The sequence below is a fragment of the Argiope bruennichi genome, chromosome X1 (genome assembly GCF_947563725.1).
Source record: "Argiope bruennichi chromosome X1, qqArgBrue1.1, whole genome shotgun sequence".
Lineage (NCBI taxonomy): Eukaryota > Metazoa > Arthropoda > Arachnida > Araneae > Araneidae > Argiope > Argiope bruennichi.
The window spans coordinates 80381354-80407791 of record NC_079162.1 but is presented as its reverse complement, the minus strand read 5'-3'; the positions used below and the strand labels follow the sequence as shown (position 1 = coordinate 80407791).

The following is a 26438-nucleotide window of genomic DNA, read 5'->3' as shown; positions in this document are numbered from 1 at the left end:
AAACTACCGCGATGAGTGAATCATCCCTAATGCAGTGGCAATGCAGCTTACTTTTAAGGCATTTCTGGGCCTTCTCCCAATCCTCCATCGTTTTGCGAAAAAACTTATGTTTACAAAAACATGGTCATTGGTAAATTACCGGACCCAAGGCCCAATGGTGTAGAGTTGGAAGCGCACAGGGCCATAGATGCTTCGGGCATCTTAGGAGACATTTTAGTAACATTAATGTATGTATGTCACTTTTCAAAATTAAATTTTATGAGAAGATAAGAAATAATACCATTAAGCAGGCGTTATTTACACTTATTAAAGCACTTATGATGACTGAGAGGGGGAGGGATAAACAGAGCCATAGATCTTAGCTACGCCACTATTGAAGGTTAATCTCGGCTATGACATTTAAAGATGATTACAATAGAATAATGAATCAAAGCTTAGAGACTAATCTATATTTAAAAAATTATAACAAATCCTATAAAAATATTTGAAGTTCGATCTTAATGTATAATAAAAGTAAATAAGTAATGAAAGACGGGGTTTTTTATAAACAACTTTATTATTTGGATGTACATATATTATATTATGAACAGTTCTTAGGTTTGCCGAAAAAACGTTTTTTGGAAAAGAAATTCTTAGGTATAAATCGTGGACAAGCACAATTCATTGGAGGATTTCAATTATAGGCAGGCCGCTTGAACTCCCAATGGCTTTCTCCGTTGAAGTTTATTTAAAAGATATTCAGGCTTTATTGGACTATCGAATTACTTTTTTTCACAAACAAAATTGCATTTTATGCATGATTTGGAATATCTTTTTTTTTTCGAAGATTACTATACTTTCATATAAGATAAAGTAAATGTAAATGCTATGCAATGATGCAAATATGCATCATTGCATAGCGTAAAGTTAATACTTAAAACTAGAGAGTTTGGAAAATCTCTATTTAAACTTTACTGATATTACATTTTACGAATTTAGGCTTTACAATTCAAGCATAAGCTAGAGGATATCAACACTTGGTTAGAAGAAACTGAAGCACAAATAGAATCACAAGAATACGATTCTCATGCATCTGCACTACAAATGGAAATCAGCAAAGTTCAGGTAATTTTATTACTTTCAGGTAATTTAATTGTAATATTTAATTATATAAATTTAAAAAAATGATTATTTAATAAAGTAATCTATAATTTAAAAACCTATTCTGATAAGACTTTTCTAAGAAAGTAAATTCTTTGCATAATTTATTTTCAGGAACTACAAAAAGAGGCTGAAGAATACGCAGATAATCTAAGACTCTTAAATGATATTGCAGAAGAATTTCAGCAGAAAAATCACTTTTCTAAAGAAGAAATTGCTTCTCAACTAAAAAATACAATGCAGAGGTAAAATGATTCGGTAGTTTTCGGAAACGGCTGTCATAGAGGCTTATAATTTTTTTCTGTCATAAAAACATAAATTATTTGTCACATTCCTAAACAAAAAGTTGCATTGTCATAAAGCAAAATATGTATATAAGAAAGGAATGAATTTTTTTAAAAAAAAAATTGGATGTTTAATTCAGACAAAAAATATGCTTTCATTTCAAGATGTGACATTTAAAAAGTCATATAGTTTTAATTCATCAACCATAACAATCTTTGCTTGAAAGTTCAAGTGTTTTAATTTACTAGGCATACAAGATTAAATTAAATCTGTACACAAACAATGCACAGTATCTTCACCATAGATTGGTGTGAACACTTTCAAAATATTTTTTAAATCCCTATTTTGTAATTTTATCACAATTGAATAGCCAATTTTATTGTTAATTACTTACTACTCGGCATTAAAACATGTTATATTATAATGAATTCTATTGGAAACTAAATTCTTATTTTCATCTGAAAGAATGCACCCCAAAAAAAGATATAGTAGAAGTGAAAATTTAATATCTTATAATCTCATAATTTTTCCCATAATTTGTACATTAACAATCCGACTGAAAACATAAGCTGTTTTAAAGCTTTTTATAAAAATCAAAGAGTATTTTTTTTTCAATGGTCTTCATACACAATAAACAATATTGGAAAGACACGACCGTCTTTTAAATCTATTTTATCTTTAGACCTGACTGTGTTTCGGATTTTAATAAACCCTTCATTTTGAAGAATGTGGATAGTTAAATAAGATTAATACAATTTACAATATTTTATATTCAGTCGCAGGTATAGTTCTCCGCTACAGCATTCAATTTTTGTGTAAAGTATCTCCCTCTCAATCGTAAATCGTTGACTTGTTCTCAGCTTGTCCATTGTTGGTCCTTTAATCGAATGTCCTTTTCCATCCACTTCTATCTTGCCTTGTGATCTATGTATAATTGTATGTGCATCGTCATAGCTTAAATTACCCGAAAGTTAAATCAAACAATACGCAAAACTGTGTTGGTTGACAGGATTACATTGTAAACTACAATAAGCTCCTCCGCTTCGGTTAATACGAAAACTTCATTAGGTTTAATATAATTTACTATATGAACAGTTTTCTTTGAAAGTGGTATAAATCCATTTTTGAAGGAAAGTTAGTTAATGATAACAATTATTGCAATCTGCCATGAGTTTTTTTAAAATTTATAAACAGTTTCAATATTTTATTAAAATAAATTTACGTGCTAAATGAAATTACAAATATAATTGCTTTGAAAATGATGTAAGTCCACTTTTCATATGCAAACGCCACGAAATATCAGAAATATAGAAATTATTGATAGCCCATATTTATATTTTGAAACTCTCGCCTACGAAATGAGCCAATTTTGGAACTACCGAGGCATCCATAAGAAAAAAAAAATTACTGTTTATTTCTAAAGATTATTGCATCATCATACAACAATGTCGAAAACAAATATATATATATATGGAATGAAACGAGATAATCTTATTTCGACGAAGCCAATAAATTTTAAAAATAAATTTAATATTTCAGAAAACATAAAATAAGCGTATTAACATATTCTAATATTTTTCAAATAATTCAAATGCAAACCTGTAAGTACTTCCATATAATATAAAATGGACTTACACCACTTTCAAAGAAAGCAGCTCATATATTACATTCGATCATATAGTTCTCCTTTACTACAATCATTACGACGTAAAATTTCTCGCTTTCAATCGCATTTCTTTGACGGCGTGCTTTATTAAGTCTTTCAATCAGAATTTCATTTTCTGTGTATTGCATCTGTCTATTTCGTCTTGCAATCAACTGATAATCACTTTGCAAACATAACAGATCATAGAGTCTTCATATCCAGTGAGCTAATTGAACTATATATAGTCCATAGGCTTCACTGATCTAAGGGCGCCTTATAATTTGCTATTCTAATTTTTTTTTTAAATTTTTAATTTAAAAAAATGTATTTAATTTTAATTTTAGATATCTTTAAAGTAAAAATATGATTAGGGCTTTTAATTAGATAGCCATCGACTTTGCAGTGTTTCATAAATATGTATATCGGTTCAAAAAAATATTTATAGAAAGACGATGAAAAACCCTAAACTGTATATGTGATAGAAGTTATTTACATTATCAAGGGCAGGGTGCACGTAGATAGATGCTAGCTGCATCATATTTAGTTTTTAATAACATTATATAGCGCTATATTAAGAAATATATATTTTGGTTATTAGGTAAACTAGTATTTTCATCGAGCCATAAGCGCTCAAATGTCCAGTTACGGCTTTGTTAAGGACCAAAATTGTGCAACAGTCCAGAGCGCATGAATTTTCACGACAATTTTGACTGCACATATCATAAAACATTGAATAACGCCACTATCATTTTCCTCCTTTAAGATACTCAGTGGATTCTTAAATTAAATTTCCAAATACAGCGGATAGGGATAACTTAATCATTAATTCATTGAATTGAAGTTCACTCTATGAACTAAAAATTAATCTTAGTATCAGTATTAATCTTAGTATCAAAAATTAATCTTAGTAAAAATCAATACCAATATTTGTATGAAATTATCTTTTAACTGAATTGCTTTAAACTAAAATCCTTTTGTTGTTTGACTATTTACTCTTACTAATTTTGAAGAATTTGTTGCCAATTTTTTCGGCTCCTCCTCCATTATTCTGTTTTTAAATTAGCCAAAATTTCAATCTTATATTCCTTAGGACATATAAATCTGCCATCAACATTTGAAAATACCCGAAAGTTTAAATTATATAGAAATTATTAGAAACGGGGAAATTAAAAGAAATGGAACGACATAGGTATTTTTCTCATAAATTCTACTTATTTTCCAGATATCGGCTTGTAGAGGATACTTTGCAACAACAAGAATCTAAGTTGGAAGAATCTCTTCTTGTGACCAGGATAGACAATGATATCAATGATGAATTGTCGTGGATCGAAGGAAATATAAAAATATGCGAAACTGACCAGCGTTATGATGATGTGATGTCTGTACAAGCTCTTCAAAAGAAGTTGCAGGTAATATTACATTAAAATGAAAAAAAAACCATAATAAAAAATAATTTATACCCTAATTTATTACCAGAAAAGTATTTAAAAAATGAAATCTATTTGCATCGCTTAGGCTTTAGAAACAGAAATGGCCTCCCGTGAACCACTCATTTCATCAGTCATAGAGCGTGGCTACAGATCAAATAATGAAGCAACTGCAGTTAAAGTACAACATCTCGAAGAACGTTTCCAGTATTTGAAAGACGCTATCAGTTTGAGACGTCTTAGATTAGCTGATGCTTTAGAAGCCCAAAAAGTGAGTGATTTTCAAAACTTTACTAAAAGGAGAAAAAATGTGTGCTAAAATTTAACTTTAATTACTTTATAAACTTACTTAGGTACTTTATAATTAAATAATTTATTTAATTATAAAATAAATAAAAGATTCATTGAAAATAAAAGGAAAAAAAAAATCAGTGCAGCCATTTGATACTCCTGGTTCTTGTTTTGTCTACTTTCTTTATTTTTATGGTAAAATAAAAAATAGGAACTAAGAGGAGATGATTCTTTTATTGTTGTAGTTGTTCCTATATAAAACATTGGATATACAAGACTGGGAATTTTTTTCAGTTTCAGTGTTTTGTCTTGACAAGAAACAGTGCGACTAAACTGTATAATAACTGCCATAACTAATGCTCATAACGTGATTCTTATACATTAATCTACAAAAAAAAAAAAAAAAAAAATCAAAATAATTTTTCAATTATTTTTTTTCTAACTTGCATTAAAGAGTTTATTAAGAGTCAAGTTTTATTTTTAAATTTTAATACTTCCAAAATGTAGAAAAAATTTGTTGTCATATGTGGATTTTACTAAACCCCAGCATAATTTAACATTTAGATTATGACACAATTCAAGATGTTCTCTTCAGAATGGCATTTAAGAGGTGAAATAAGAAAATGCCTTCTTTCCTTTTTTTAAGTCATTAAGAAGTGAGATTTGTGGTTACTTCAGACTGCCCATGGTTTTATCTATCATTGTCTTTCTTTATCAATAATAAGGTATATAGGTAGGTAGGTAGGGTTTATTGGAGGAAGAACTATGTTAAATCATATTGAGCCAAGCATAAGGTTTTTCTATCAATAATAAGCCTTCGCACAAGGTATATCATGGTTTAGTGGGCAAGGAGATAATATATGGTGCAATAAGTGATGCATCAAATTACTGTCATCAGGAGACCGAAGTCTTAATGGTTTAATGATATATATACCAACAAATAAGCAATAATAAACCTTATAAAAAAAAAGGTTAAAGACTTTCATTATAACTCTCTTAAGCCAGCCATACTAATTTGTTTCAAATTCACGATTTACTATTAATCTCATCTGATAATGAATAATATTTCTAAAAATAGTTTTGCATATTCCGATATAAGTTACCCAAATTTTAAAATATAAATAATCATTGCATCTTTCTCTCTTTTTTTTTACAGTATTACTTTGAAGCGACTCAGGCAGAAATGTGGATGAAAGAGAAACTTAACCAAGTCGTTGGTTGTGAACCAGAACGAGATATTTATTCAGTTCAGGTAAAGTTTGCATATCTTGACACCAATGGCACGAGAAAGGAATTGTTTCAATTAATCTATTCTATGCTTAGGCATATTAAATACCTCAAGCAGAATATCCGTAACCTAACGTGGAATCATGCAGTTCAGAAAATGTTTAAAACCCAATAAACATTAAAGAACAAAATACAATTAATAAAGCAAAACGGAATTTTTAAAGCAGATACGATTAAAAATTTTGACGCAAATTATTCAGTAACGTACATAATTTACATCAAGATTTCTCTAATAAGTTTTCAGAGTTTGTATAACAGGCTAGATGTTTTTTTTTTAGTTATTATTTCAATCCATAAGAAAAGAATACAAATGATCCTAATCATATATGAGAATATTTATATACAGTCTATTTGGAATAGCGTAAGTCAAATCTGGCGCTTGCGTCAAAAAATACACTAGACAAACAAAAGTGAATATATCCAATATAACTTCAAATAAATCTGCATATTTACCATTGAAATACTTTTCGTGATCTAGATACATCTGAAAAAGTATCTAATCAAGATGATGATTTACGATTAAGCTCTGAAATCATAGAATTCAATATGGAACAAGAGATTAAAGATTTGGAAATAATTCCTATAAAATTTGATATTGCATTCGATTGTAAATCTTTTAAATAAAATATTCAGGTTAAAATTCCAGAAATATTCAGCTTGGATTGTTTTCAAAAAATATGAACATGCATGTAAAAGCATTTTTTCCGATATTTAAAAGAGGATCTTTTACCAAAATTTGCTTTTAAAATTCAAAATAAGTTGTATTTAGTTCTAAATAAGCTTTACATTTTAGGCTCTTCAGAAGAAACTTAGCGCTGTAGAAGCAGCCTCAGATGGATTCCGGCAAAGTATAGATATGTTGGAGAATCTCAGCTTGAATTTGATCGAAAGAGGCCATTTTGATGCTGAAAACATTCAAAAGAAACAGGTATGCAATTTTCATATAAACAGTCACTTTTATAGCGCGGCTCTGACGAGGTGGTGACTGCCTTTCGACCTCATTCAGACGAGTGCATTTGTTGAAAGGTAGAAGATTATGAAATAGAGAGCAAATCGCAAATAAATAATAAGGTTGTAATAAATTTGATTGTGATAAACTCGGCGCATTCCTTTTCTCTTCCTTCTTCTTATTGATAGATCTTCAATCGTATATTATAAAGAAGCCAAATGGAGCTAGACAAAATAAACTGTCATTCATGTTCGTTTTCTAACCAATCAAACTAGGCTAGCTAAATATCAAGTAATTCCCTACGTCATCTCCGCCAACTCGTCAGAGAGAGGATATATCATAATTTCATAAACTTCTAATTAACTATGTAATATTTTTCAGGATGAAGTAAATGATCTCTATGAAGAACTCAGACAAAATATACTAAAGAAGACCGCCATTTTACGAGAAAAAGAAGATTATTTTGTCTTTGAAAGGGACGTTAAAGGCTTGATTTCGCAGTTAAAAGCTATGCTAAATGTTTCAAGTTCCATGGACCACGGAAGGGACGTAGAGCATGTAGAGGTAATTCAACATTATTCACTTTTAATTTTATTAATCACCAATAAAAACACTACGATCACAATAATTTATGAAAGCTATCACATATAATTGCTTTATCATTATCTTAAAAGATTCACAAAGCTCTGTACATTTAATTTTCTTTACTTTTGATTGGTTTTTTTATTTATATACGTGAATTCTTTTTATTTAAATTATTTCTAGGGGCAAATTTGAAAATAAAACATTATCTGGGGCATCCATGGGCATATTATCTTTAAACGTTCAAATACCATTGATGAGATATGAGAATAAAACGAATTATCATTCAATTATATGTACATTAATTTATTAATTTCTGTACATTAACATTATCTATATTTCCTTATATATATTATTTATTAACTATCACAAATAATGGCTTAAATATTATAATAAAAGGAATATTCATTCAGTTCTGTACTTAAACATTATCTATAAGCTATTACATATCATTGCATTGGTATTATCATAAAATAAATATTAATTCAGTTCTTTACATTAATTTGGCTAAGTTCGTTTTTACTTTTAAATAAAACATGGAAATAAATGTTTTATTAAAGAAGGCATTTTTTTTCTTTACATTATCTATAAACTATTATATATTTGTTTTGATATTATCATGAAATGAATATTCATTTTTTTGCATATTAATTTGAGGATATTCTTTATTTTTATCGCATCATAATAACAGATACCCAACAATAACTTATTTCTAAAGACTTCAGTAAAAAAATTCATAAATCTTTTAAAGTAAGAGTATTTCTTTGAGTTCATTGTCAGTAATTATAAAAATATCTACGCCTGGTGATAGAGATGAGAATTATGTTTCATTTTTTAAGATATCGGGTTTGCAATAACCATTAAAAAATAATTTTAAAAAACGACCCTTTTGGTTCAAAAGGTTTCGTTGAAAATTTCTAAATTGTTTCAATTGAATTTTGTTTTAATTATTATTATTATTAAATTATTCTTTTTCCTTACTTATTTTTTAACTTTCAGTTAGCAGGTTTTCCCCCCTCCTCTAAAGGAGTCACATAAAAAAAAAGTTTAAAAAAAAAAAAAAAAAAAAAACACTAGTAGCCTAATGGGTTGAAGTGTGGCAAGGCTGAGAATCGAGAAATATTATGTGTTCTATCCCTTTATTGCATTCTTAATCATCATTATTCAAAAATCGGTAAACCGATGTGCATTTTAACAGCTAATTATTTGCTTCAATTCAACTGACTGCTGTAAATTTTCCTTTAGGAGAAACATAAATGTGACTGAATTCCTCTTGAAAATCTCCGAAGCAAACTAACTCATACATTGAAACTAAGTTAATTTTCTTACTCAGGTGCTACCTAATCGCTAGTTGCTACATTGTCGCTTTAACAACAGAAGTTGGAAAATTTCTTTATCGTGAGTCATTTACTCATGAACTTGGTTCGATAGAGGAGATTAATGGGGATTACAAACACCACTTTGAGTTCATAAAGCGCTGTTCTATTTCTTAACGGATGAGACATCACTGAATCAATATGGCAATGAATGACTTAAAACTATTCTTTAATTCCTGTCCCATTGTCAATTCTTTATACTATAATCGGAATTAAAGTTTCTTTCCCTTTTATTCCAGGCTTTACTTCAAAAGTTAGAAGTATTTGATAATCGCTTTCACAATCATGAAGCCACCTTGATATTACTTCAAGATCGTGGAAATACTTTGATAGAAGAACGCCACACAGAATCTGAAAACGTAGATGAACTGCTAAAAGAACTTCAAGCAACATGGGAAAAGCTTAAGGAATCCGCTGAGTCAAGACACAAAGTAATTATGATTCCTTTCTTCAAGTAATTATGATTCATTTTCGAAATCAATGGGCAGGTGCTATGACGGAAACTTTGAATGTAAATCATGTGTTAGTTACTTATATTTAATAAATAGTAAACTTCAGAGAACAATGACAATTTTTTTTGATAAATTTGAAAAACAATATCGAAAACTTTTCTCAAATAATGAAATACTCACAAATTTTTCAAACAAAGATGACATATATATTTTTCTTATTTCACAGAATTTTTGAATTACTTTTAATTCATTTAACATGGCATGTATCGAATTATCAATGATCAAAAATTAAGTAATTAATGGATGTCATCTTTCGATTAAAAAAATATGTGTAATTTATACACATATCTATGTCCTATTATGTTGTGACTATTAGCGACTAATCGACTTCACTAAAAGAATTAATCAGACAAATACAAAGAAAGTAACATTTTACTGTATTACACGATTAAAGTGTTGAAATGGTAATAGATGTCAAAGTCAAGTATTGTTTTCCACGTTAAACTCTTAAATGAGCAATGTTTTACAATGTGGTAAACAGTTTTTGCATTTTCTCGATATTTTTACTCTTGGGCTTACAACGTTTACCATTTTTGGCCTTAAAATGTAAAAAATGGTTCTGTTTACCCCTTTTCGAGCTATATGATGGCGAAAGTTGGATTTCTGATGCATATAGAACCCCCAAATGTAAACTAGGATTCCAACTTGGCTCTCACTGATATAGTAAAATCATACTTAAACCACCATATAACAGATCGGAACATAGATTCTAAGTTACATAAAAGTACATTAAGCATACTTAACTACATCCTTAGTAAAAAAAAGGGTCTCTAGTTAGGGTCTCTTTGAAAGTTATTGGCAAATTAATTTTGTTAATTATTACTTATTTTAGTTTAAGTTCAAAAGAAGAATTTTCCTTAATTTATAATTTAAGAACAAACCATTAATAAAAACTTATAAATTTCTTTTATAAAAAGTTTATTTTTTGGAGGAGTTATTTGTTTCCAATCTTTCTAAAATTCATGCTTTTTGTTATATTATAACCTCTAGTTAATTATTTATTTTCAGTACTTTCACAGCAATGATATTATAATTCTATCTGCATCATACTTTTAAGCATTTTTAAATTTATTTTGTATGCTTATGTATTTTTTATCGTTTTCAAATGCTTTTCACTTAGCTAGTTTTTGCATGTTTCTAAAGGCGGAATATGACAATCAATTTTTTTCCACCCGTTTTGGTTTGATAGTCCAGAAATTTGTACACTTACCAGATATCGTTGATAATGCACTAGTTTATTGTTTTCAGAATTAAATTATCAGATGATTTATTCATTTAATTAATTTTTGCTTCCATACGCGTGGCGCCACTTGTAATGAATACCGAAAAAATTGATTTCAAGAGTCTATAATATTTACAATAATGAATTATAAGTTAAAAATTAAAAATATAATTGAACTCTTAAAAAATTCTTTCTAGTGCATTAATAAAAGCATGTTCAAAAAACTTTTTAATTTTTTGCTTTATATAAAGATTCGGTAATATTTTTAAGTATTCATTGCTTTAGATCTCTTGATTCATCTCAAATTTTTATTTCTTATAATAGGTTTTGGAACAAGAGAAATCGGTTCAAGCTTTCTATAAGAGTGTGGATGAAACAGTCAGTTGGATTCATGAAAAAGACGTTGCCTTGTCTTCGGAAGATTACGGCAAGGATTTGGAAAGCATAAAGACATTACTGAGACATCATGATACAATTGAAGTAAAAACAATATTTTATTAATTTATATTTTCAGAAACTGTGTTAAAACGCAATATTTTCGCTGAAACTAAATGTGTAAAAAAGGAAAACAATAGCTTGATAATCAAGCTATTGTTATCGATAATATCGATTTATCGCTCTTCCATGACTAAAGGGTTTAAATTAAAGTGATCAAAATTCTTGAATTTCAATCTGTGATGCTGTAGCTCCCGAGCATACATTCGAATACGTTGATAAGGAAGAACTGTAGGGATCAATGAAAAAAAATCTAAAAATTTTTTTAACTTTATATAGTAACAGAAGTATGTAAAGTATAATATATGAATGAATTTCTATATAAGAATCAAATAGAATAAAAATTCAAAAACAAGAAAACGGTTAAAATATGTTTAAAAAAAAGCAGGAGTAAACAAAATAGCATAAAGTATTTCGCTATTTCTTTTATAATTCTTTTTCAGGCTTATCCATCCGTATTAGTCTTATAAGTTTAACGATTGTGGGATCATAAAAGTTGAGAAGAATTCCACAGAAGCTAAATCGTTTCTGTCCAGGCCTGGCCAAGCCAAGCCTGGATCTTGAATTCAACTAATATAGTTCATTATGAACTAAGTATTGATAAGTAGAAAATGTGACAACAAGGAACATTTCATTGCAATCTGGAACTGAACTGAAAACAGTTCTGCACGAAATATCAAAAATATCTGCTGTCCAGGACACATGTATACACCACATACACTTAAACATAGGATGTTTTATTGGAATTTGATGGTTGACTTTTTATAGAACAAGAGCCATATATGATTACATTGCGCCAAACATGTGGTTAAAATAATGTTTATATGCATTTAAACCAATTTATAAAAGAACAATGACTTACAAGGTCTAAAATCATTAAAATTCCTTGAAATGTTTATCATCGTGGTATGTCATTGATATGTTTTATAGGGAGATCTCAAGGCCATTGAAGAGCAAGTCCAAGCTCTGTGTGAAGAGGCAAGTAATCTGGCTATTCAATTCCCCGATTCCAAAGAAGATATAGAAGCAAAACAGCAGGCCGTCATGAGTTCCTGGAAGAAATGTACCGAAAAAGCAGCAAACAGGAAAGACAGATTGCAGCAAGCTGAACAGTTGCAGTCTTATTTTGATGAGGCGAGAGATTTCCAGTAAGTTGAATTTCATCGAGTTCTCCAGTCAATATATTATAAAAATCGTCAATAAAATTGCAATTAATATGAAACTACGATTTTTATCCCCTTTCATTCATTCCCTTCATTCTTCCTTTTTTCAGTGCATGGATTTATGAGATATCGGCTTTGATAACGAGTACTGAACTGCCTGAAGATGTCGCAACTTGTGAAGATTTAATGGCTCAGCATGAAGGTTATAAATCAGAAATAGAAGCTCGTTTCAGATCATTCGATCTTTTTGAAGCTCGGGGAAAGGAGATCATAGCAAGCGGGCATTTCTTATCTCAAGACATTCAAACAAAAGTAGATGGTCTACGTTCCTCATTAAATGATCTGTTGGGTACTTGGGATACAAGACGAAGTATTTACGAGCAAACTATGGATCTTCTAGTAAGTTTTCAATTTTTATACATAAACTGATACTATGTATTAAAGTTCCGAGATTGCAAGTAAAATCATTAAGATATATTTTCTATAATTGCTCTAAATTACAGTACTTTTTTTAAAAAAATACATGGCATTCAAATGATACACATTATAGAATGACTTTCAACAAACATTGGCAAAAATAGAAAGGATTCATTACACCGAGTCAGTGAAATAACACATTTATAGCAATTATAAAAGCAATTACAACTTCAAGAGCATGTTTAAGAATGCATGTGCAACATATTGTAAAACGAGATGGAATTACTTTTCAGTGACTCGTGTAACTGCCACGTTATTGAATCGGAGCATAAACATGAATATGAATTCTAGCTTACAAGAGTCAAATATCATTCAGCGGGGCTCATGTTCACGAATGTTTCGCTTGTTCAGTAAGATTAGAAATGGTTGTTAGGGGATAGATATAAGATTGAAATTATTATTTTTTGTTGTTGTTGTCATTATCAATATGGGCTCAGTTAGCGAAAAATCTGGTGGCATGGTAGGATGTTAACATCTATACGGATTCTCAGAATTACAGTAAATATAAGATAAATACTACATAATTAAAAAAAAAAATCACCTCTCTCTATTGCATTCTTATGCAGTATCACAATTGGTTTCACTCATTTCGATGTATTGTTCTGCTTCATAGTAATAAAGGCAAATATTAAATAACATTTGTTCCTTGCCTTATAGCTAGAATTTATTACACACAAAGTGTGTTATCTACAAAATTTGCGATCCTTTTTCAATTGAGCCGAGGTCATCTGCTTTCTCAAAGTTATTCGCTTTTCTGGCTATCTTGATCTGATATGTTTAGCGATTTTCAGAAGAAAAGGATGGAATAATTTTTCTTGAGATGCATCAAAATTTAAAAAGAAAAAACTGTTTTGAATTTCTGCTCGAAACAAAATATTATTTAATTTCTTCTAAACTAAAATACCGGTTCTTAGTAAAAAGAATAAGGGTGATAGTAACTATAGATGAATATAATATGTTTATTGCTTCTTTTAGCTATTCAAAAAGAAACTGATAGAACTTGAAATGTGGTTGAATACTCAAGAACACAATTTAGCAGAAGAGAATGGACGCTCAGTGGAAGAAGTGGAGTATCTTATACAGAAGCACGAACAATTTGAGAAGAAAATAGAACTGTACGAGGCTAAATTCAGAGAACTAGAATCATCTACTAAAGTAAGTTTATTATCGAATTTAAAATAAGAATATTAATGTAGGAATAAAAATATTCATACACTGAAACATTTTCAAAACTGAAAGTAAAATTTTTAAATATTGTATAAATGCAAAATTGAGGCTACTTGGCATATTATTTTAATCCATATTTGCACTAATTCTGTTTTTTATGAAAAATAAATTATGTGAGTTAATAGTGAAACTTTTAATTGTTATAATTATCAGGATTTACAGTGAGCAATATATAAAATTAATGAAGTATGTTAGAGATACATTTGAGCATATAGCATCAAGTAAATAGTAAGAAAAATGTAGTTCCGTGAAGTACATAACTTAGCAAAATTACACGTCTTTCATAAAAGAAACCCTTTTACTTTTAGTTAGAAGAAGATGATAGAAAAAGAAGAGAAGAGGAAGAGAAAATGAGATTAGAAAATGAAAGGAATTTAGAACAGCAAAAGTTAGAGGAAATCAGACGCAGGGAAGAGGAGAGGCTATTGGAGGTACAAAATATTTTGAATATCTGTTCTAAGTATTTTTTTTTTTCTTAAATAGTGAAAATGAAGCATTCCTCCTTAATTTGTAATCATTTTTACAGGAAAGAAGAATGGAACGAAAACCAACTGAAGTTTCTCAGATTGAAGATTCGGATGATGATTATCGAGACACAACACCTTCTGGATTCAAACGAATAGGAAGTGTTAGAGCATCTATGAGAAGTAATAGACTGTCATACCACGAACCTGATGCCAAGACCCCGATTAATAAACCTGTAACACCAGTCATTACTGGGAAAAAACTTAATGAGTACCAAAAACCTCCATCAGTTCCACCAACAAGAGCTGAAGGGTTTCTTAACCGTAAACACGAGCTTGACAGTGGCGGAAAACGTGCAAGTTCAAGACAGTGGAAGACACTATATACAGTTCTTTGCGGCCAGTTGTTGTGTTTCTTTAAGGACAAGAAAGCTTTCCTTGAAAGTCACTCTGCTAAACCTCCAGTAAACATACTGAAAGCCCGATGCTATATTCCAAAGGATTATCACAAGAAAAAATATATTTTCAGGTTGGAGTTGTCTGATAACTCAGCATTTCTGTTTGAAGCCCAAAATGATATCAAAAGAGATGAATGGATGCAAAAAATCAATTTTACAGCAAACCTGCCCCCCAGTAAACAACTCTTATCACCAAATGAGGAATCGGAATATGCAACACCTAAAAAAGAAAAATATCAAGCAGTAATTGCCGAAGAAGAAACATATTCAACTATAGGTGATAAATCTTTCGAATCATCGAGTGAAAATTACAAATTTCCTGAACCAAGCAATGGCCATCATGACAGAACTTCTTCTCACACATATGAAAATTACAAATTTCCTGAAGTTATGGATGAACACCAAGACAAGACACCTACCAATCAAAGTGTCTTTAAAACTACCTCTGTCACTGAAGGAAACGATCCTTTTCATTCCCGAACAATGGAAGACATTTATGGTGAACCTTCTATATATGATGATCCGTTTGAAGATAATGGACGATCATTTTCAATCACATCGTTTGATGAAAATCCGAAATCAAACAGATCATCTCTTTCAAATCAATCCAGCTACGTCACAGGTAAGTTTGAGCCTTAAAAATCTTGAAAATAAATTTTGAAACACAATCAGCTAAAAATGAGAGTTATAAATTGACAAAGAGACTTCTGAAAAAATTATGCAAAAAAAAAAAAAAAAAAATGCTGCGTTTCCTGAAGAATACTTTATATAAGAAAAATCTGTTACATCATTTGAATCAAATATCATCAACTGGATCATATAAGAACATTTTATATATAGTCACGTTTACACTGGGATAGTAATAGAACATTTGGAAAAACATGTAATCTCAATGGAATTGCGTTTTTTTTTTTTTTTTTTTTTTTTTTTCAATTTTCCGCTAATATTATTCCGATGTAAATACGATTTAAGAAACAATAAGGGAAATATTCCTATCAATATACAATTAGTACTTCCATACATTTGCACATAAGTGAGAGAAAAAATATTAGTGCAAGTTAGTGGGAGAATGTACAATTAATTTTCAGAGAAAGAAACTCAAAAATATTTTCTCATTTATTATCAGCTGTGATTAACTAGAAGGTCTTCAGAAAACTTCTGATTACTGCAGACTTGCAGAAAAAAACTGATAATGTATATACTACGGTATCTGATTACTATTGTACCTACGTACTAGTGAGGAAATCTTATATTTTAAGATCGAACCAGATTGAAAAAAATTACCACGACAGGATATTATGAAGAATAAAATATAAAATAATAATCTTCAATAACGTAGTATCCAATACTAGCCGCTATTTCAAGACTTCTTTTAATAACTAAGTTAATGATTAACACCGGTGTAGTTTAAAATTAACACTTTTGCAATTAATTTTTTAGTGTTGGATATTTACCACTAGAAATGGTGTGATCAATTGAGGATGATAGCACATGACCGTTTACAACAGGTAATTATTATTACCGCAATTGTAGCTTTTTTGACTCGAGAGTTTTTTGTATGAAGACAGATATTAGCTCCAATTAAAGAGTAGAATGACTACCTAAAATATCGAATACTTACAAACTGCTGTATTAATGCTGCTGACTAGTAAGTAAGAATTTGATACTTATTGCCAGTAAACACGAATTCTTTTCAGCCAATGGTGAACGTTGGGAGAAAATGTTAGACCAAGAAATTGATCATATAAATAAAATTATGTATAATTCTTTTGATCTTTATCTCATACATTGCAATAATTTTAAATAATAACTTTCTTCAGCTGCTGCATCTCAATCAAGCATCTCGACGTTACAAGATGATCGGATGGGCGAAGTTGAATCATCCGATGAAGACTATGCATATGCCAGTACAACGCCTCGTGGAAGTTACGTGATGCCAAACCCAACTCCACGCACAAGTTATGCAGAAGAGTCTACTACACCCCGAGGTAGTTGTAAAATATCTTTTTTGTATATAACAAAATGTTTTCCATTTAATGAGATTTTCAAACATATTTCCTTTCTAATAATATATCTGCACCAAGGAAGTATGGAACACTATATCACTATTACCAAACATTATTATAGAGAGGCAATTTGACATGTTTAATTCTGATTTTCCTTTATTTTCTTACCTATTAATCGGATTTTTGTAACAAATTTATTGATGTAAGAGACAACGTCCGTATCTCTGGATAAAGTTAAAATGATACATACGTAAGTGTGTAGTTATCTCATTTCAGTTAAAAATGAACCTAGAGTTCTATATCTCCAAAGGACAGAGTTAATAAACTTAAAGACGAATGTAAAAATGGCATGACTAATTGATCTGCTTAAAAGTATAATATGCTGAAGCTTCTGAATTACGTCTTAGTTCCAATTCATTTCAAAATTTTAAATCTCTTGTAGCGACGCAGGTATTCAATAATGCGTCGCCAGTTTCGAACTTTCAATACTGTCCGTTCTCGGATCCGAAAACCCTCCGCGCTTTTGTGCATGCGTCAGGATGAGTTTATTTAGTCAAAATAGGGTGAAAAGAAAGATGAAAAGAAATGTTTACATTTAACAATAAAGTGAATTTGGATTATTCGCGGGCTTAGGGGGCATAAAAACTGTGGATAACTCGTAATACTGTCGGAAAAAGATACTAATTCGCATTAAGAGCAATTTTTACACAGCATGAAGCCTATGTTTAAAACAATTCTTTCTTTACTTATTTTTGAATTTTTTTATAACATTTTGAGATAAACAACGATAGATAATCTCGATCAAATTTAATGATATTATATAAAATAATATTCGTGCCACTCCTTACAGCTTTTTTGCGACTTGAACTAGAAGTAGAAGCAATCAATAAGCAATTTCGCATTAAAATAAAAAATCATGATCAAAAACGACACGACACTCACATACATGTGAGGAGGGAAAAAAAGTACGTAAGCAAAAATTTATCTAACGGAGTGAAATTCAAGGGAGGGAGGGATGACGAAGAAACGTGCTATTATTGCAGCGTCGCACCCCTTAGCGAAGTAGAATCACCGGTAAGTGGTCGTCTCGGAATATTGAAACGAACATTGCCTTTCCTTTCTTAGCTTAGTATTAAAAGCGATTTTGTATTTGCCCTCCTTATAAGAGAACTAGACAAGGGGTACTTTCGTATAGCAGATATATCGAAGTATTTTCGATCAAGTTAACTACTTATGGCAGGCTAACTTCAAGATAACGTCGAGTTAAACAGAAAAATTTTCTGATGATAAAGAATAATTTTTTTTTTAGGTTTAGTTTAGTTTTGGTTTGCTTTAGTTTTGTTATATTAACGCCCCGTTGTAAATCAACACTAGGACTATTTTGGGACGGACCTCGTAATTTTGAACCGCGGTCAGATGACGAGGACGACACCTGAGCTGGCATCCCCTCTCCACGCCACACCAGCGGGAGGACGTTTGGCATGACGGATTTAACGTGGAACAGACCCCCTTACACAACGGTTCTTCTGTGAAATCGGGTCTCGCACCTGAAACCTTACGGCTCACAAGCCGAGACCTTACCACCAGGCCACCAGGCCACCGCGGCCCACATTTTTTTTTAGGAGAAAATGATTTAAATTTGATCTATTGTTATATTTTGATCTAATATATCATAATGCATACAGTAATTAAGAACTGCACTTTATTGTTATATGGTCAGAGGTAAAAATTCAAGAAAGGAGAATTATGCATGTCTCGGAAGGGTAAATGTAACAAGTGCTGTAACTATTATTGCATGGTTAAATTATTTAAAAATTCAAATCTTGAAAATTTACATATATTTTAAAATTTAATAAATTTAGAAATTTTTATATTCCTTAAAAAATAATTCTAATATTATATTTACATACCTAATAAAGTTTAATATATATTTAAAATTGTTAGGAATATTTATTCATTATAACTCAGAAATGTTGTTATAAAAGAGCTAAAGTTACCATTAAACGTTGTTCAAATTTATAAAACTGGAATTTCTAAAATTTAAATGTATGAATATAGTTTGACAAACATGATAATAAACTAAAATGGCTGCAAAATCTTAGCATATCTTGGCTAAATAAAAATTTTAAAAAAGAGAGTAGAAACTATCTATTATAATGAAGGTTACAGTATCAATAGTTTAAGGTTGTTTGAGCCACAATTCTATAGAGCGTCGTTCTCATTAGAATGTCGTTTTGGAGGAGTCCCTTGAAAGGTATATGTACTACAGAGGCATATAAAACAAAATACTAAAAAACGAAAAAAAAAGGGGGGGGGCTTCTACCTCTTCCCTTATTTAAATTTCTATCCATACAGCACGTTAAAGGAATTTTTAAAAAATGAATGAAAGGAATGTAATAAATTATTTAGAAAGACGAGAGCTAAAAATAGTGATTTTTTATTAGTTGTATTGATACGATTTCAAATTCATTTTATAAATATAATAAAACTACGTTCTTACTAAAGACAGTTTTATTTATTTATTGAGAAAATAAGTAAATGATTGTTAAAACCAGATATAGATATTCACCTTTTGTAATATTATTTCTTCATAGATTAATTAAAAGGAATGTAACGGTAAACAGAGCAGCATTTTATTTTTATATATTTAGTTGAAATGGAAAAAAGTTTATTTGTAATGATCATTAATTAAACTTTCCTTCGTTAATTGTCATAGCTTCAGTAAGTAGTATAATTGTTATTACTGACTATTTCAACAATATAAATTATTTTTCACAGTTTTGCACTTATAATAATTTATGTATATAAAACGCTAACGTACGTGACACAGTTTGTGCATGCTTCAGGATGAGTTTATTTAGTCAAAATAGGGTGAAAAAGATGAAAAGAAATGTCATGTTTTCCAGGCTATCATAACAAGTTGAAAATTTTTAAAGGTGATCTGTATTAACCATTTAATAGCCTAAAACATCAATAATTTGGACAAACAAGCTGGTCGCCAAAGGTGCCAAGATTTTATATAATATAATTAATAATATCCCTTAATATTTGCTTACTCTAGTTCTTCATTGTAAAAATAATTGTAATTTTTAGGTTGAGACATTTTTAAAAAGGTACATCCACTTAAAATATAAATTTCAAACCGACGTTGACAACATTTTTCTGGTAGAACATCACTTACTTTTGACACCGAACTTCGCTGATTATTAAATAAAAAGAAGTTGAAAGGTTGAAAAAATATTTTAAAAAAATATTAACGTTCATTGATATTTTTAAATTACTTCAAAGAAAATTAATTTAAATGTAGAAACGTGACTTTATGATTCTGAAATTACAGATTAAAAAATGCTCATCTTACTTTTTAAATAACACAAAACATCTACGTATATATTTAGAAGTCCATTTTTTGAAACAGTAGAATCTCCTGAACTTTGATAAATGAAACACGATAAATCCTTCAGCAGTTTCCGAAAACAATCAGTCTGCTTTTTAGAAAAACAGCAATTCATGTCTGTTGAGTAATCGCAAGTTTTTTTTTTTTTTTTTTTTTCAAAATTTATTCAATATCTGCGAAATAGGAAAAAAATTCGCCTATTGTGCCATTATTCTTATCAGAACTGCAAACAAAAGAATTTATGAAAGCGTTAGAATAATACCGTGAACTTCAAAAAGCGTTTTACGTGATTTACGTCCTTAAACCACTCTGCCTGACATAATTGACACGCATCTTACTTAATATTTCTCGGAATCATAAACTCCCCAGGTGCACGACATCGTGCTTTTCTTTCGCTTTGACTTCGCACTCTTTTATTTTTTTCCTAGAATGGTATTTACTAACTATTTAGAAGGTCAAACGCATCATTTCTCATACTCCTCTCTCTTAATATTTACTCATTTATCACTAATGATTAATCTCTCTCTCTTTTTTTTTTCCCCTCTAACATACCAAGGAAAAGAATTGGTAAAATTTGACCTCTAATTTTGATGAGCTGCACTTTTTAGAACTTATTGAGTCAGAAAAGGACATTTTTGGAATTTGTCTGTCAACGAACTCAAAAACGCAGCAATGATATTTCAGAGGAAAATGAATCGATGAAATCTCTAGATTTGAGTTAAATTATGAACGAAATCGGTCAACAGCAATTCTATCAGAATACATTTTTTTTAAAAATTTTTTCTGTCCGTTTGTCTGCGAACAAATTCTAAATCGCAAATTCTAATCGAGCTAGGTCGATAAAATTTGGCATCCAATCATTTCACCAGATTTGTGATTTCTGTCGAATTGTGGATGAAATCAGTCTACAAAATGTCAATCAATCAGACTTATGTGTCTCTGTGCATATTAATACGAAAACGACAAGCAAGATATGTGAATTTTGGCAATTTCTTTTTCCCAAGAATTTTTAGATCTGAAATAAACTTTGAACCAAGTCTATCAAAGGATTAACGGTCTATTTATATGTTTATTCGATATATATTATATGTATTATATTATATGTGAACATAACTCAAATTTAATATGAGTTCTTTATATAAAAATTGAATATCTCTTGCTAATTTTGGTTGATTGTGGAAAATGCACTAGACACATTTTCAGATTCTAATTTTTGAGTCAATCATTCAAAGAGAGAATTTGTAGTTTTCCGCATGTGAGCTGCCAAGATCATTTAAAGATATAATAACTAAAATAAATGAAATTTGGTATGAAGTCTTTACACAAAAACTGTAGATTAGATCAAATTAGTAGAATTTTCGGCTCAATTGCTTTGTGGGACTCGTCATACCCACTATATTACGAAGCTAATCATAGAGTGTACCCTATTGTGTGAGTGAAAATTGATCCAAGAATAATATTGTTTCAACATTTTGATTTTTAAGACATAATAAAATAAATTTCGCAGGAAGATTGTGGCACGGATAGAGCCAGAATTCCGGAATTTTTATTTTCTTACAACCGGTAGTGTGAAATGCAGACTCGTTAACTTTTTCAAATTTTGTTTGCAAAAAATATTATTTAAAATTAATTACATGGGTAATATCAAAAAATGTAGAATATCTTCGAACACTATTCAAATTTAATATTGAGATTGCAGTGAATTTGTATAATGATTACAATTTATAAGTTTTTTTGAAAAAGTTACTAACTCCACTTTAATTTACTCATATTATTCCTTCTTTTTAAACAAAAATATACAAGAAGTTTAAGGATTATAAAATCATTCTCAAAACCCTATTGGTAAAGATTTCATGAATTATTTACAGAATAGTTGGACAGTGTGCCAAAATTCTTCAAATGTTCTTTTCAGTAACTGCTAGCATGCAGAGAATGATTAATTTCTTCACATATATCATTCCCTGCATGCTAACAATTCCGCATCTTCCCCATCCGTTACCAAGCGCTTTTCAGGTACTAATCTATTATTGGAAGGGTTAAAATAAAGACCATTGTTTATATCACTACCTTACTGCTCATATTAATTACGGGGTAAAAAGAAAAAGTATAAACGCAACATTTCCCAGAATACAAATCCTCTAAAAGTAAACTTTTGATTTCTTAATATTAAAAAAAAAGTTAAGTAATTTTGTATGATAATGTAAAGGTACTAATTTTAATTTTAATAAACTAATAATAATAATTTTAATAATAATAAACTAATTTTAATAGATTTTTTTAAAGAAAAATCTTCTTTTAATACTAGTAAATATGGGTATCACATTAATATTTTGATTTTTTTTATTACGTCGGATGTATATCAGACTAATCTCTCTAATCGTTTTTTAAAGTTATTTGAAGTGGGGTCGCAATCACCCCAGATTTTGAAATCTTATATTAACTTTTATCAACAATTTATGGATTACTGAATCTCGTTTCTACTTAAGAACGACGTTTTATTTATTTTAAATATCTCTTGCAGGTTTCTCAGAATTTGAAGGCAAAAATCATGATAAGGTATGTATAATTTATGAAATGGAAGCTCAGAAGAAGTTATTTTTCTGTCATTTAGATTTTATACTAATTTTTACTTAATGCATTATACATTTTTTATAAGTCTCGATTTTACATTACATCAGTTTTAAATATTTATTTAAATAACCATATTATAATAAATTTATCAAGACAAAAATTTAAACTCGTTTATATATATCTGGATTTCCATTTAAAGCTGATTTCCAAATAAAGTCTATTTATTTTGTTTCATGCGATTAATATCTAAACATTTGTTTTACAAAATCAATTATTTTAAGCGCATGGTAGAATGAATAATGAAATAACAGTCATATAAAAGCACATATCATATTTTATATAGAGACCACTCAACATTTTAAATTCACTTGCTTTGATCTCAATTCATTCATTAAATAATCATGCACAGGTTTGCTTTAATTCTTCCGCTTTTTGAATCTCCTTGAAACAAATTTCATGACCACATTATCCCTTCTTAAATATTTCACAATTTTAAATTTATATTTACTATACAGAAAATTAGTAAATGATATGATATAATAAATATAAGAATCCGCATATAACACAGTTTTAAATCTTTTCAAAAATACTCTGTAACGGAATTCCGTGTTAGATAAAATAACAAGTTAAAAAAATTAAATTTACCATGCATTTTTATAAAAACTTCTCCAAAACGATAATATAAGAAAGTGTCCCAAATATTTTCTACGCCATCATAAATATCATTACACTTTACATTTTCTTTTTACAAAAAATTTTTTTTTCTCCTCCAAACTTTTTACAATATTTTGTCTTCGATTATGCATATTTTTTAAGAAATAATAATAAAAGCAAATTTTAAATTGTTTAATTTTAACTGAAAGACCTCAACAAGTTTGATTAAATGGGCTATACACGTGAAATTTCACTTAAAAAATATACTTCCTTCAATGGAAAGATTATCATTTAAGAAATATTATTCCATTAAAATAATATTTCTTAAAAGAAGATTTTTCTAAATATAATGAACGACTGTTTCTTCAGTACGTTCAGTATATAAATGCCCTCGAAAATTTAATTTTTAAATAACACAACAATTTCTATAAGGGAAACTTATTTTTATCGAGAGAAATATATTCTATAGAATCATAACATTAAGTGAAAAAATGAATACAGACATTTTTTCCCAAGATAGGATTTAATAGCAAATGGGTATTTTTTTACGGTCTTAGGAACGATGTGTAAGACAAATTGTTTCTCGTTTTCCTTTTTTGTAAGAATACTATAGTATTCCTGAATTAATTTGACAGTTCTTTCTGCAACATCATTCACAACAACTGTCTTATAATTTTTTTCAATTTCACTTTTGTAAGTAGGATCACTCTTCCATGTTGAAGGGTCTTTGATAAGGAAATTAGTAATGACAGAAAACCTCAAAGAAAAATTCTGTAATGGAAGTTACAAAAGACAAAAACGTGTTGTTTACAAAGGAAGGAAAATTATTTTGGCAAAGAATATACCTCTTTAGTCGATATTTTCTTCTTCCTATTATAACCTCTGGTCAGCTTCCAGCATAACCTCAGCCATATGGATGGTGGAACATTGTTAACGAATAAGTACAGGAACTAAGTAACAGACATCGTTTGATCCAGAAATTAGTAAAATTGTTTTCAGTGTCCTGATAATTTATAAGTTGATGCATGAACAGGAAATCATAATGAGGTGCTTTAATTCCTTCTTATGATAAAAATACGCTCGAATGTACACTCGAGCAATAAAAATGCATAATCTTTTAAAGAATTCTTCTCTCTATCAGGTAATTGAAATTGATGTTAAAATAAGTAAATCTTGAGAACATAAATTGCCTTTGCCATCCACTTAGAAAACAAATTACAAACGTAAAATTAAATATCACATCATTTCATAATGTTACCATACTTTTGTGAAAATGAAACTCGTTGAGGTCTAGAAATGAAGATATTTTTCCACAGATGAAAAAGTGAAAAAAAAAAAAAAAAAAAAAATCAATTCTTTTAGAAGATAATTAACCCTAAATTCAATCTCGCATTATTCTATGTAAAAGTCATAGCTTCAAGATTTCTCTTCCTGTTTTCTTTTTTTAAGCTATAAAAATTAAGCTAGTTCATTTTGTCCTATTTCAAAACAAAATGCACAAATATAAAATATTAAGACATTTAAAAAAATATTTTTATTATTTATAAAATTAAATTTGAAGTAACACAATACATTACCTTATTCAAAAGGGAAGAGAGAGCTCAAAGTTATCTTTGAAGCATTATTTTGAGATTTAATGTAATATAATTATGCTGATGGGGTTGGAACAAGCTTTCTACCCTAAAAAAAACACCCAAAACAGGAAAAAAATTTCTAAGCTCTGTAATTAGTGTTTAAAATTAATTCACTATGGACTATAATAATGTCAGTCTTTATTATAGTCAGATCCTAAAATATATCATAGGACTTAAAACTCCCATACCAGAAAGTCCAAGATATATTGCAACCCTAAAAAAATAATCAGAAAATTTTCCAATCTTATCCAGCTATATTCTAATCCCTTTAAAAATTAAGACTTTTGAAAATACCAAATAAAAAGCTTGTAATATTTAGTGCACTACATGCTTCAAAACAACCTTGCCTTATTTTGTTCTCTAAAGGAAATCAAAAGGAGAAGAATGAAACACTTCCCTGATTTCTTTTATGAAAAAGTCAAAAAATTCATTTTAACTATAAAGTATTCTACTATGAGTTATTTGATATATTAGGTGGTTTAATTAAATTCTATTTCAATAAAAACAAACTGTTGGTAACAACTAATCCTGCATACAAATTAGATGTTTTTTTTTTTTTTTTACGAAATCAACATCCTTTTTTTACAGGTAAAGAAACATCAGAGTTTAACATTACCACATTTGAATACAGAGGAGTTATTCAAAAAAGTAACAAAGAAAGAGCCTAAGAAGAAAAGGAGATTTTTCAGCTTAAGAAGAAACTAAAGCTCCTACAGACTCGAACTTATTTATTATTATCCCACTTCAAGAGTTATTTTCTTGTTGTATAACAGAACAAATCTATTATTAGTTATGTATATTTGTAATAACACACTGGCAGATATTGGATTTTGCCTAATTGCTTTTTATTTCGATTGTATTTTGCTCAATGCAAAAGATATTGTTAATAAATATATTTTTGTATTACATAATGTCACGAAATGTGTTGTATAGTGTTTTAGAAAATAATCTTAATAAATAAATTAAGATTGCCTTTTAGAAATTTATGATCAATAAAATTATACTTCAACTATTTTATTGTATAATTTATCTTATATCTTAATGGAATGTGAATAAAATTATTTTTCATGAAACCTCAAAAATTCTTTTTTATAACCAAAGACAATTCCAAAACCTAACAAAAAATCCTATTTCCTACATCCAAATGAGTATTTAATTATTTTCCCTTTTATACATAAC

The 26438-nt window shown here is 29.2% G+C and overlaps 1 protein-coding gene across 2 annotated transcripts in view; it reads left to right on the top strand.

Moving 5' to 3' along the window:
- The window catches only part of LOC129958123 (spectrin beta chain, non-erythrocytic 1-like), a 143207-nt gene extending 116929 nt beyond the window's left edge, over positions 1-26278 (top strand). The window contains exons 60-76 of one of the 2 annotated variants that reach the window (XM_056070320.1): positions 979-1104; positions 1255-1385; positions 4293-4479; positions 4586-4768; positions 5945-6040; positions 6869-7003; positions 7406-7588; positions 9222-9413; positions 11041-11196; positions 12142-12359; positions 12485-12773; positions 13827-14006; positions 14387-14509; positions 14605-15622; positions 16821-16988; positions 22922-22956; positions 25848-26278. In XM_056070320.1, coding sequence (XP_055926295.1) covers positions 979-1104; positions 1255-1385; positions 4293-4479; positions 4586-4768; positions 5945-6040; positions 6869-7003; positions 7406-7588; positions 9222-9413; positions 11041-11196; positions 12142-12359; positions 12485-12773; positions 13827-14006; positions 14387-14509; positions 14605-15622; positions 16821-16988; positions 22922-22956; positions 25848-25964 — 3537 coding nt within the window. In that variant the 3' untranslated portion in view covers positions 25965-26278. Of the gene's footprint in view, positions 1-978; positions 1105-1254; positions 1386-4292; positions 4480-4585; positions 4769-5944; positions 6041-6868; positions 7004-7405; positions 7589-9221; positions 9414-11040; positions 11197-12141; positions 12360-12484; positions 12774-13826; positions 14007-14386; positions 14510-14604; positions 15623-16820; positions 16992-22921; positions 22957-25847 lie in introns of both variants that reach the window. The other variant, XM_056070319.1, reaches the window with a different exon arrangement.
- The last annotated feature ends 160 nt before the right edge of the window (positions 26279-26438 follow it).